General features: G+C 38.2%; 1 protein-coding gene across 1 annotated transcript; it reads left to right on the plus strand.

Moving 5' to 3' along the window:
* The first annotated feature begins 779 nt into the window (after window positions 1–779).
* Window positions 780–5151, plus strand: LOC140240841 (transmembrane protein 141-like). Its single transcript, XM_072320612.1, has 4 exons — window positions 780–865; window positions 1971–2037; window positions 3132–3221; window positions 4134–5151. Exons 1-4 carry the CDS (start codon window positions 821–823, stop codon window positions 4361–4363), a joined length of 432 nt encoding a protein of 143 aa, XP_072176713.1. The 5' UTR covers window positions 780–820; the 3' UTR covers window positions 4364–5151.
* Window positions 5152–13771: the final 8620 nt, after the last annotated feature.

A 13771-nucleotide genomic window follows, 5' to 3' on the forward strand; every position in this document is an offset into this window, starting at 1 on the left:
TACCATTGAAAATACATAGGCCGAGGTCCTACAGCATACCATGATTTCAAGCTGACCTTCACTTTTAAGATTGACTTAGTTTGTTTGTGAAAACACTCCCAATAATCATAAATATAAATCATTCTAGTTAAAAATTCGAGTATTTCAGATCCGTGTGACTGTCATTGATCTCTGAAAAGCGTCGGATAGACGCTGTCGGGTTTAGTTAGAGCAAAGAGATTTTTCTCCTCCACTGGGGAAAAGCTCTTTGTGCCGGAGACACTATAGGGCTCACACCTGTAAATAAAATGGACTGTCCCAGACCCCTTCACAAATTCGTACCAAAGATACCAAAATAAATGAAGAAAAAAATTAATTAAAAATCAATGATGTAGTTTGGCAAAAAACTGAATAGCTGTAGATATTGAGTATGAATTCCTCTACAAACTGCATTTTGGTTGGAAGATGAAAGCTTTTCTGATGGAATTTGAGGGGACTATATTTCATTGGGTACGTGTACGGAAAATAGGTGATTTTTTGGGGTGACAAGAACTCGTATTCTGGCTTTGCGGACCCTTGGACAGAATTTGAGCCGAAGAACCCACCCTGGAAATTTGATGGATGAAAGGTAATATCTCACTTATCCAGGTTAGTGAAGATGAAACACCTCATTTCTCCCAGCTATTTTACAGAATTTTTTTCTATGGGGAATTATTTACCCGTGTGAGCCCTATAGAGGGCGACAAATGCGTAATCTGTGAATTGCGTAACATCAGCAGTTAACAGTTTGTTTAGGCCTAGATTTTGCCCGGTCGAACGAGAGTCACTGTACTTGTAAATCATGGTTTTGGTCAGTTTGAATGATCTGGAAGATGATGTCTATCCCGTAAGTATAATGGCTCAGCTGTAGGGAATATACTCGCTCGTTTTGATACTCGATGAACGTAAAAAGGTGCACATTTCAGAAAAAGAAGATCCTGCTATCTGCTCAGTTTCAAGTTGCCTGGCCTAGAAATGTGTCTAGTCCCATTCGTTCAATGTGATGTTCGTGAATACCGTTACAGGACAGGCTCGCTCGCTCGTGGTGAATGTATGAAATAGACTCTAACGTTAGTCAAGACTAGATGATCTAGCCCCTCATTATCCCACATTTTGTGGCCATTTCCTTGTACTTCATAAGGTGTCAAATAGTAATTATGATAACATTGACATGTGCTCATGAGTAAATTATATCATCATCTAACTACACGCAGCCGCTGTCGCGAATCGCGACAGCGCTGCACCTCTATTCCTTCGCGGACGTTGTTATCGTTCACTGTTTCCTTCATGAATATCTTTATTAATCGTGGAAAACTAAAATATAAGGAATTATCGTAATTTATGACCATCACTCAATAACCGGTATGCGATTTTTTGTTTAATTACGTCTAAAACTTACCGAAATCTATGGCTGAAATCAGGTCTGTAAACGTCCTTACTGCTTCACTCCTCATCTGCGTGTTATATGAATGGCATTCACTCTCGTATACTACAACGTAGGTAGTCGGAGATAGTCGGGTGACCCCGACTAAAAAAGGTCAAATCATTGCCGGTGCAGCACGCGCGGATCTACTACAAGTTTTACGTAACACATGAAACGCACGGGCGCACGGGCGTAGGTAGTTTGTTGGTTTTTTGAAGCTCTCGAAGGAAAAGATGCCACCGCACGATTTATACTCCGAAAAATTCAACAATAAGGTCTGGATACCAACAAAACGCCGAATTCAACTCAACAATCAGGAAAATATGCTGTAGATAAGTGTTGCAATTATATTACTCTTAAAATCATACAAAATAAAAGGTATTTTATGTGATTTTGCCGTCAATAGTGACGGTCGTTTACAACGTTGAAACACTAACTCATGTCAGACCCTGTGCTCAGCACAGTGTCTGGTCAGGCTAATCATCATCATAATTTCCTCTATCGTCAATTCCTGATTTTTGACTCCCAGGGTGTGCAAGAATATGCGAAGTGTCAATCAAGAGCCTTCATGAAAGGTTTCATCGGTTTCGTCGCAGGTAAGAATCTGACAGGGACCTATGTATTTTATATATTAGTGTGGGAGCTTTGGGCGGGGGGTCAAGGGGCATTGGTTCATCCCCTCCCCCCACCCCCCACCCCCCACCCCCCCCCCCCCCCCCCCCCCCATTTGTCATGTTTTTCATGGCTGGGTTGTGTTGAGATTTTTTTGTAACATTTTTTTATTTTCCCTTTTTTATTATGATTCATTCATTAAAGCCTTGCAATGATTCCATGGAATACAAATATTGGTGTCTGATATTCATAATCACCACAATGAAATACATGTTAGTTACATTGAGTTGTCAAATTTGTTGGTGTTCGTGCAGTTTTTACATTTAAACATTTTCACAATCCAAGCATTTAAATGTTAAATTCTTGAGAAATTTGCTACATAGGTCCTACATTATCATCATGTTACCATCTAATTGCGACCAGCCCCAGTGTGTAGCATTATAAACTGTGTACAAGGAGCGCCCGGGGTTAGTCACCATCCAGACTGACACCCCCCTACTATGATTGCATTTAGTTTTTATATGAAAATTGTTACACAGATGTGGCCATGTTCATTAAGTCTACTAAAATTTATATAAAAAGAGTGCAAATTTGAGAGAAAATTGCAACAGGTTGTAATCTTCTTTAATATGTTGCTGTGTAATCTTCTTTAATGTGTTGCTGATTCAAATTGGGTTTTTTCTTCCCCCTACATCATATATGAAACACTATCATATCAATGGATAGCAAAGCTACAATGCTGAGATACAGTACAAAATCACAGAGCTGTGGTCTCTGGGATTTGATGTGTTAATTTGCACTGTGACAATAAGCTCAGTTCTGTTACATCACGTCACATAGGGATAACCAGTGACATGTATGAATCCACTCATCCATATCCCCTCAGTTTTGTCTGCATGTATCTGCAAAAGTACCTATTGAACTCTGATGATTTGAAAGATGAAAACACAAGCTCGAAACCAAGGAGATACTAGCTCACATAGTACCTCCTCAGAGATTAAGTTTTACATATTGTATGTCTGTAGGTCATCTGAAATAAACAAAACAAAATAAAACATGTATTTTCACTTGTTCCCAGGTGGAGCTGCGGGCTTGACAGGAAGTATCTATGCTCGTCAGAAGTTTGCTTCAAAGTTTGCACCAAAGCATACAGTATCAGTGATGGCAGGTACTACATGTATAGAGTGTTACCTAACATTTCTTGATTAACGTGTCAACAATCTTAGCTTCACCAACGTCATAATAGACAATGATTCTAAGGCAGAAATTACCGTGTTTGTCTAAACTTGCTGTTTGGTGAATAAGACACCATGATTGACTAACTGCCAGAAATAGCTGCAGAAAAATGCAGGTTATACATTTATCTTGTTTGGTTTGTAATTGGATCACTGAAAGTATGAATTTACCTGAAATACATTTTATATGTGCATGATAATAACATGTTACTTCCTATGTGTGCTGTTTATAATCACTACTTATGAGTCATATGACACATTACATGATGAGAGTGAAGCATCTGTACTGGTGTAAAATCAATGTCATTGAGCTTCATACTATCAACATTATACACCTGAGCAATGATCATGTTCTAGTCGACTAATGAAAATGAGACGATGTTCAATCTCATGGTTGAAGATGGTAGATGTTATCTGACACACTTGCTCTGATACAATGATGACATAAAGAATATACGAAGAGTTTGTTTGCAAAAACCGATAAGTCCATATTTGTCAAATAGAGATATCTGCGATTAAAGGTCAAGAAAAATAAAGAGAATAATAAGAAAATTTTTGCTTCTTTTGACCATAACTTCAAAAATGTACCTTTATATGTAGTGACCAATATATCATTTAAAAGGTATTATTTTGTATTTTATGACAGATACCGTACTTCAAAATCTTCAAAAATGGACTTATCGGTTTTGGCAAACAAACTCTTCATATCTAAGTCCATTGCTGTAAGAAAGTAAACTTAGCCATAGGTCCAAATAAAGAAATGCTAAAACTATCTTCAAGCGAGAGTGAGAAAGTGAGAAAACTGTGTGTCCTTGAAAGCAACCTTTTCATACTTACTCCAACAGGTGGGGCCATCGTCTTGGGATACATCACAGCATCAGTTGCCTCAAGAGAATGCCAGAGAAACTGGGTGAGAACTGCTCAGGCGGAGGGTTATAACTCCTATGAGATTGTCCCCGCTCAGAAAGAGGCCGATTCGACGACCAAAAAGCCCGCCGCGTCATCAGAAGTGGGAAAAGACGAAACAGATGTCCCCGTCTTCAAGAAGACGAAGTATGGAGACACGATGGGCTGAAAAGATTGTGTGCTACTTGAAATTGATGGGGCAATAAAAGACTAGAAGAATCCTAGACTCGCCTTTGAGGATGAAGGTGACCCAACCAGGAAGACTCTCTAATGTCTAGACATGATTTTCAATGTCTGGGACTGAAGCCCTGCTTGCACACCATCATGTATGCTTAACTTGTCATCAGCATTTTGTAGGATGAGGAAACACCAAAGATGCATGCAACCTTCATATATTGTATCAGGACAGATTGTGTATTCACTCTCTTCAAATGTGCATGCAAACCATTCGTTAATGTGTGCTCAGGACTTGTTGCCCTTCACCAGATGAGAAATTATAGATGATTCTATTTTGAAGAACTAACAGCATCTCGGAAGAGGTTTCTTGAACCTTGGTTTTCCCTCATAATTCAGAGGGGAATACAGAAAATATTTTACATAGGTTTATTATTTTTGATCAGTGGCAGGACCAGTGTTTAATTATCTGGACAGAATTTTTAGTTTATATTTTTTTTTTCAGTTTTTGTTTTGTGTGTTTTGTTTGTTTTTGTGTTTGTTTTGTATTGTGCTTGTCAGGGGGAAATACCATTTGATTATGATAGGGTGGTGTGAAGGGAGAATGGTCATGAACATGGTTTATAGGAACCATTTGTTTGATGACTCATGTCTTGGCATTAATTACGTGTCTCGTCACTAAGGTTAGAGTGAACTGTTAAACATTATATTGAAAGATCTTTGTCACATCACATTTTTTTCAGGTTTTTTTTTTTTTTTTTTTTTTGCAAACTGATTGGCATTAATGTTTATGGCAAAGGGTTATTTGTTGATGAAGGGCTATTTGTCAATCAGTCACATAACTTTTATGAAATACTGAACTATGGTGTAGTGGATCATGTTGTTCATTACATGTTTTGATAGTCTCATGAATGTTAATATCGGAAAACAAACTCAATTCAAAATTAATGAATAGATAATCATGCCATGTGATAGAAATCTAAAGGCTACACATGTGAAAACCTTCTTTTGTTATCCATCAGATACATTCACCAGACATGCCCTGAAACTAGGTATACTGTACATGTGCATGGTATCAGAATGAACAAAATGTGTAGGGAGGATCTCATTCTGTCAGATAATATACACTGTATGTTCTACAGTGAGAATTACTCGTATGAACAGTCCCTGATTGTTCATTCATTTCCTCTTAGAAGGCACATGGCATGTTGTGGGTTGTCTCAAGATAACACAATCTGTATCTTGAAGGTTTCAGATTTGTGAATGCAACTTTCCTCATTTTTTTTTTTTCGGTTCTTGCAAGCCACCATAGGCCAGCTGATGTTTGACCAGTTCCACCTTCCCATGTGATCACTTCTGATTTAGAGCAATGAATTACTTCTAGTATGTGGTGTAATCAAAGACGACTGGTATAATGCAAGGTGCAAGACTGAAATGGAAGGAAATTGCAAATTTACTCACATGTACCTGAACATTCTGGAGTTCAAGGAGTAATAGACATAAAGGTGATAGAGAGAGACCCCTCCCCAAAAAACAAACAAACAAACAAACAAACAAACATGCATGTGCCTGCCATCAGTAGCCAAGTGGTAGGAATAATGTGTTGTACTCTGTGCATGGTGCATATTTAGATTTGAGTTTGTTTATTGAGTTTGAATCATGGTGTACCAGCTTGTATAAATCATGTCAAGAAATGCCAATTTTATGGGATGATGCAAAGATAAGCAATAAACTAAACTACCATGTCACCTATTGATTTCTGGAACATGTGCAGCATACATCATTGTCTACTCTGCATGCTTGTATTTGATGCAATGATTATATTTGAAGAGTAACCAAGTCATATTGTGATCAAGTGGGCACAACAGAAGTTTTCAGCTTAACCCAACTAGGCCGGGCTGAGATGATAGAGCCAGGGGGGCCTCTCAGGCCCCTCCACATCTTGGCTGTCGACCACGACGAAAATTGGCACACACATTGCCTATGACGTAATCAAAAGAACCGTGAAGTTAATTTTTCAAAAAATTATCATTTATGCTAAATTATGCTAATTTATTCATAATGATGCATGAAATCAGACAATTTGGTATAAATCACTAAATAAACCTCAAAACAGGCACATTTTTGTGTAAATATTCTTTTTAGTGTCCTTAGCAAATGTAAGAGAAAAAATTGTGCCATCAGAAAAAAATTTCTTAAGTATTTTATTGTTTTTTGAATTTCTTAAGTGTTTCTGTGTTTTTTCGACTTTATGTTTTTCATTGTTTTTTCGATGAAATTTGTCCGTGACATTCCGAACAAGAAAATATGTTATTAATTGATTTCACTCAATAAAACCCCCAAATAATCATGCTTTTATGAAATTTGCCTGTAAGCACAGTTTGCATTGAAACTGCACACGAATTCCCGTTTCTGAGCAATTTTTGGTCTGACATGCACGTACATACAATGTATTTATGCGCAACTTGGAATCGCACGCCCGGGCATCGCAAATTTGGTGTCAAAAGATGCGGGAGACTCGAAAGAAAAAAGTCATGAAGCGTCGCAGTGATAGCTTTTCGCGATAGCGATACATCGCGCGGAACGTCAAGGGGGGGGGGGCCCTCGGCCCCCCTTCCCCGGCCTAGTTAGGGTTAAAAGTGTCATTTTACAATATAATGCACCAACCTGGAAGTTATATATATGACTTTTTTTTATCACATAAGTACATGAATATTGAACATGATCCATGCATATTTTTTTCTTAGAACCGCTTTAACTTTAACTTCACACTGAAACTGAGTAGGGATGAGCCACATATTATGATACATGTATTACATCATTTTGAATACCAAAAATCAGAGAAGAAACTCACATTTTGAAAGGGAAGAAAAAGAAGAACTCACAGATTTTGTCACTTTAAGTTTTCACCACATTCATCACTGCTGGACTTTCAAATACAGTAGAACAAATGTTCTCGCACACAACAAACAACTACTGTAGTGGAATGTTACTGCTGTATGTACAATACAGTACATTTTTTATTATTATTACAAGTTACACAATGCATTTCACTTGTTTAGCATATCTTACCTTGAAATGGATGTATGGCCATAATGAAGACATGAAGAAATGACATACCAGTAACATACTCATCTAGGTCATATGAACTGCTTCACAGAAAGAGAATTTCCCAATACATTATTGGCAGTTTTAGAGGTTCATACAAAATCATTGATTCCCTTTGAAGAAAGTGAAGAAAGAGTTCAAGTACACAAGAGTGTGTATGTTACAACCTGTCCACTTCAGATCTTAGACACACCCTCTCTGAAGTGAGCCACCTACAGTTGAAATTTGGTCAAGCCATCCTTTGAATGTTCTTTTAGTTGTTATTGTTGCTAACTACATGTATATGTACTTGCCAAGTGGAATGTGTTTCTCTTGAAATCAATGCTACAAATCTTCACAGATTTACCCATCACTGTGAAATGTCCACAAAGAGCTGAAAATCCCCATGGATACACAACAATGTTTAATTTCTAGGTTAAATATTATATTTTGCTCATGAAGCTAGCGCTTTACATTCTCTTATGCTGAAAAGGAGCCAATTTTTCCTTTACAGACCTCCACTCCCCTCCCCTTTTTGCAATGGAAGTGGAAGCTTCCCCCACATCAGCCACAAACTATATAGACGGCCAGCAATTGAGGTACAGTTCGCTTCCATATTTGCAGCCCATTTGCCTATTCTTGGCTCTGCTTACAGTGGACCCCATATACACTTCCTTGCAGGAAGAGAAAGAAGAAAAAAAATGTACCACTGACCCTGCGTATAGCAGCTACCTTTCACTGACAGCCAGGCAACACTAAAGCTAGTATCTCACCAACGGAGACTTCTGTTGACTGATAAGACTGCTGTGACTGATAAGTTGGAGACGTCGCCGAGACGTCTCCAACAAAAAAAATGTCTTGCGGTCTCACCAAGGAGACGTCTCTGAGACGAGTTATGGCAGGTGCCAAAAAATTTCAAATATGAGGGAGCTGTTGCAGGATCACCTGACTTGATCTAGGCAGGATGTCAGCATGCAGATGGGCGATGTGGTTTCTAAAGTAGGTCAAACAGCGTCAAATAGAGTCGCGGAGACGTCTCCGCGGCCTCTCACCAGTTTTTCTGGTCTCCAGCAGGTCTCGGCGACGTCTCAGAGACATCTCGGAGACATCGCGGAGACGTCGCGGAGACGTCTCAGCAGTCGCGGATATGATTAGTCTCTGCGACGTCTCCGCAACTGATGGAGACGTCTCAGGAGACTTCTCAGAGAGACGTCGCGGAGACATCTCTGCAACTAGCAAAATCTGGAGTCGCGAACTCGTCGCGAACTAGTTTCAAGCCTGGTGAGATACCCCTTAGAGGGCTGGGTGGCAGAGCAGCATGCATTAGAAAAGTCACATATTGTTAAAGTTTGTGAACAATCTTTGTACATGGAAAGTTAACAGTCAAACCTTTCTTAAGGAGATGTACTAACACAGAAGTCATACAGGGGAACATCATTATAATGAGGGATTAACAACAATGACAATTACCACAGTATATTATGTTTCTACTATCAGCGTACAAAAACAAAGAAATATAAAGAGTTGGGATCTGCAAAATCAACTTACCAGACAAGAATTTTGTAATATCTGACCTATTTATGATGAGGTTCCACTGCAAGGTGCTACATAAGCACTTGCCTGATTGCCCTGGGCAAGTGAAAATCAATGTTTGGCAAGTGTTCTGAAACAATAAGAAAAAATGCTTGCCTGAATTGGACAAGCAAAAAGTTTTACAGTCACCTTTTTTTTTCACTTGTTCCTCCCCCCCCCCCCCCCCCACTAACCCTGGAGCTACAACGGTTCAAACCAAGTTTGTCACTCCAATATGTTTAAGTGTGCAAATCAATGTGTGCTGTTTATTCAAATGATTTTGTTTTATTAAACCCTCGACTTACAAGATATTTTTGTTTTTCATTTTCTTATATTTAGGGATTTCCTTTTTCAGGCAAGTAAAATTCATATTTGGGCCAGTGTTCTGCTACAAGTTGAATAACTGCTTGCCCTAATGAGCAAGTCGTTAAAAAAAAAGAAAAAAAAATTATGTAGCATCCTGCTCTGTACTTATTTTCTGCCCTCATCCATTTTTTTTTTTCCTTTATGCATACTGAGATGGGAACATGTTACCACATTAATTACATTGGTCTTTCACATCAACATTAGGATGGACAGCATTCCCCATTAGAAAGTGAAAAGGGGTTTGAATGACAAAACAGAATCATCACACAATGTGTGTTTTTTTTTTAAGTACAATTGTCTTAAATGTATCACCTGCCCACTGTATGCACCAAAATTTTGTCCAAAAACAGTGACATATCGGTACTTTTGAAACTCGCATTATAATGAGCATGGTTATAATGACATTCTCATTACAAAACAGTAAAAATTCCAGTTCAAAAATAATAATCTTTACATCTTTCTGTACTTTACTGTCCAGCCAGAATTAAATTTTGATAAATGAAAGAAAACCGCTGGTCCTGAGGACTTTGTTGCAACAGGAGTGCACTGTACACTGGTATCACACATAAGGACAGAGAATTGACCCAAAGCTTCTGAAGTGAAAACATGACAACCTCAACCTGCTACAGGGGAAACTTGTTATAATAAGCTCGCTTACAAGAAAGTACTGTAAATGCACAAATTTTTGCGCACTTAGCGCTACTTTTGGTTGGTTTGAATTCTTAAGCCCACAAAAATAATTATTTTCACAATTTTCTCTTAAAATTTTAAATGGGTTGACAATCGTGCAGTGCAAATTCACAAAACTAAGAATATGTTTTTGAGCCACTCGGTATGAAAAATGAATCGCGTAAAAATATGGACATTTACAGTACTGCTTGTAACGGGGTGAATTCGGCAGTTCCAATTTTCCATTACTGTGTGTAGCTGGTCTCTTTCATGGCACATTTACGAGGTACTGGTTATAATAAGGTCAAATTGGTGGTCCCATCGACCTTGTTATAATGGTGTTTTCCTGTAGTATCACATTTCACACATGATATTTGTTTCCTTTAATAGACACATGCCCAGTTTGATCTGCGTCAATGAAAATAAAATGTTTATTTTTTTTAATACTGAACAGTACGTTCCAGATATGATGGGCACGGTAAAAATGAAATTTTTGCAACAAAGTAAAAATCTTGCTTGGAAAATTATCACCTAAATGTCCTCATATGCTTAACTGTTCCACTATTAGAAAATTTTGATATAATGTTAGAAAACTGCCAGTCTCAAAGGACTTTGTTACAGTGGGAGTCGCCTGTATTGTACAAGATAAAACTGAAGGTTAAGGGGGGTCTGTCTTTCACACCAAGCATGCATTTATGTACACCATCTCCTCGCAGTGAGGAACAATCCAGGACCGCTCATGTGGGGGCATGTGACGACGATTCTACAACATAGCTTGCATGCCCTCAATAGTACACCCATTCATATTCTTTTTGTTAGAGAGAAGTGATAAATACCATGCTAAACTATATGGACTTTCAATGCATCAGTGCTTGAACCCAGGGCCTGCATATTGCCCGCGACACAGACCACAGGACCTCATTCTTATGTACATGTCTCCCTAAAACAGAGAAAGTCGTCACGGAGATGAGGCAAGAGAGGCAGCTATATACATTTGGCTCCGCTTCAGATATGTTTTGGCAAAATGGCTCCTTCCCATTTTATATGTCGTAAGCCAAACTGAACCCTCATCCCCTACAGAAGGGGGCAACAATACATGAACAGTTGAGAGTAAATAAAAGTTTCACGGACACAAAATCAACCAGATGATTTTGTTTCACTGTCATCTTTTATTTGAGGAAGAAATGAAAGTAAAAATAAAAATGGAGTTTTACTGGCCTGGAATTGATAAGGTGGGACTGAAGTTGTTTTGCAAACATTATTACCCTTACAGACACACGAGCCTAAAAAATATAGACAGAAAGACAAAATTTAGCAATCCAAAGACTAGAAAATGCACAATTGCTGATGCGAACACAATATGATTTCACTCATAATCTTCCATACAGTTATTCATACACCTAACACTCAGTCACCATGATGTTTTGTTCGTTTTATTTGTACTATTTGTACAGTCGCCCAATCACATCCATTACACAAAGAGGACTTAAATTCATGGCACTATGTAATAAATAATCATATTTTCAAGTACAGGTGTACTAGTAGTTGTCCATTTTTTTTTTTCACTGTCATAAGTGTAAGGTTTGGCTGTAACATACTGCTTGTTTTAAGCAAAACTGGGCCAACAAACTTATAAACTACACTTTGCTTGACATTGAAAGAGAGAAGGGGGGGGGGGGGAATGAAATTCTGGTTACACTGTTAACTTCCAAAACTCAACTTTTTGGGAAAATGCACTATGTTTCATCTTTGTTCTATGAACCCTTTGTGTGCAATGAGTGCTAATCGGCACAAAAAACCCCATAGCATTGTACACACTGTCCAAGGTCCTTACTAGCACAGAAAGGATTATAAGAGTACATGATAGTCACAACAACAAAACAGATTGTTTGATTCCTAGGAGAAAAAAAAAAAAGTATATGACTAGGGCCCTGTTTCATAAAACTTGTTATCAGTGACAAGTTGTCATAGTTGTTATAAGCTACTGAAATCCCTGCATCTGATTGGCCAAGAGCAAATTTGTCACAGAAATGTGGCAGTTGTCACTGATAACAAGTTTTATAAAACAGGACCCAGGGCTGCAGACACAATGAAATACTTAACAGATTTAAATCTTGAAAACACAAGATAACTACACAAAAATACAAATAACTCAAATACTGCAATATTTGTGCAAAATGCAAGTCCACAGAACCATTACTTGAGATACTCTAGCACTGCTAGAAATCACCCAGTTTCACCCTCGGAAGGTTAAGCTACAACCAGAACATAAATGTTATTGTTATCGTGATAATTCAGAAAGTGTGCCTGGAAGTCAACTGACGTGAAATTTGGAAAGGACAGAACAGATTACTTGTGTGCGATACATGGGTTGATATAACATGTAAGTGGTACAAAAAAATAGTGGTCTTTTACCAGCCCTGATTTTTACTCCATCAATGCCGATACTCTATCAGAACATCAAGAAAACAGTGCACCACTTGAATATGTGTCCGGTTCTTCACATTCTATGATTACTGGCTTGTACAATGTTACCCCTTTCATAATGTTGGAAAAAAAATCACCTCAAAGTTGCAAGAATTCAGACACATTGTGTACACTCTCGTTGTGATTATCTAAGAATAGTAATTATATAAAAGCTGAATTCTAACTTCTTGATATCGAAGGCATGCCAGCTAAGAGGAAGTCTGGACAGTAGACTATTACAACTACCCCAAGATATTTCAGTGCATTCATAGAAATGTGTACCAGTGGAGAACTGAAATGGGCAACATCACAAGGATCTGTGACAAGCCAGTTAGGCAATCCCTCTGTTTTACTGATGTACTGGTGTCTCTTTATAACATGGCTTGTATTCCCACAAAGGGTATTACACTTAGAATTTCACTCATCCATATTTCCCTCAAGGAATGAGTGGACTCCTACAGTTGTGGGATAGAAACTGAAATTTAGACAAGATATGCTCATAACACAATACATGTTATTGTACATCTATATCAGATTTTCAGACAGGGACAAAATGTAAAATGTTGCTTAATGGGGATGTGTGTGAAGTCTTTAAAATGACTGTGCCCACTTACACATATAGACATTGAATCTTGATCTCTTCAGAAACCCAAGTTTTGAAATTGCTGATTATGGTACATCAAAACACAAACAAACAAACAAACAGCAGGGGCATCAAAGAAAAATCAGACTACAGTTGCTCCAGTTATCACCAGCACCTAACACAAACACAATTTTCAACATGGTGTGAAAATAAACAGTCATACAATATGATGAGGATACACGAGAATATGAGACAATATGGATAGATGACTCAATACTTGGTTTCTGTCTCTTTCAGTCCAAATCCCAGCAAACGCTTTTCCAAAATTGAACCTCTCTCCAGAACAACTCGGTTTTCTGTTATCTTCACGCTAAAAGAGCCACGAGCTACGATGCATTCCAGTTGCAAGCGGACAGAAAACGGCAGGAGATGAAACTTAAACGGTTTCACCATCACTTGATCTCCATGTCTTCCACTGTTCCTTGAAAATATTCCAGAACATTCTGCGTCGTTGAGGCAAAGTTTATGCCTCATGCCAATAAAAGAGACAAGATTACTATCACAGGTGTTTCATCGACTGTAAGCATTTTTCCCTTCTGCTCTCTTGGGACACTCGATTACATAACATCATGAAATAAAGATACACAATGACACAATTAA

Source organism: Diadema setosum, chromosome 17 (assembly GCF_964275005.1).
Source record: "Diadema setosum chromosome 17, eeDiaSeto1, whole genome shotgun sequence".
Taxonomy (NCBI): Eukaryota; Metazoa; Echinodermata; class Echinoidea; order Diadematoida; family Diadematidae; genus Diadema; species Diadema setosum.

Bases quoted from the DNA above. Each gene is read 5' to 3' on its own strand.
- LOC140240841 (XM_072320612.1), top strand. From the start codon at position 821: ATGGTTTTGGTCAGTTTGAATGATCTGGAAGATGATGTCTATCCC. The intron at 2,038-3,131 runs GTAAGAATCTGA...ACTTGTTCCCAG, and splicing joins TTTCATCGGTTTCGTCGCAG to GTGGAGCTGCGGGCTTGACA. The intron at 3,222-4,133 runs GTACTACATGTA...TTACTCCAACAG, and splicing joins TACAGTATCAGTGATGGCAG to GTGGGGCCATCGTCTTGGGA.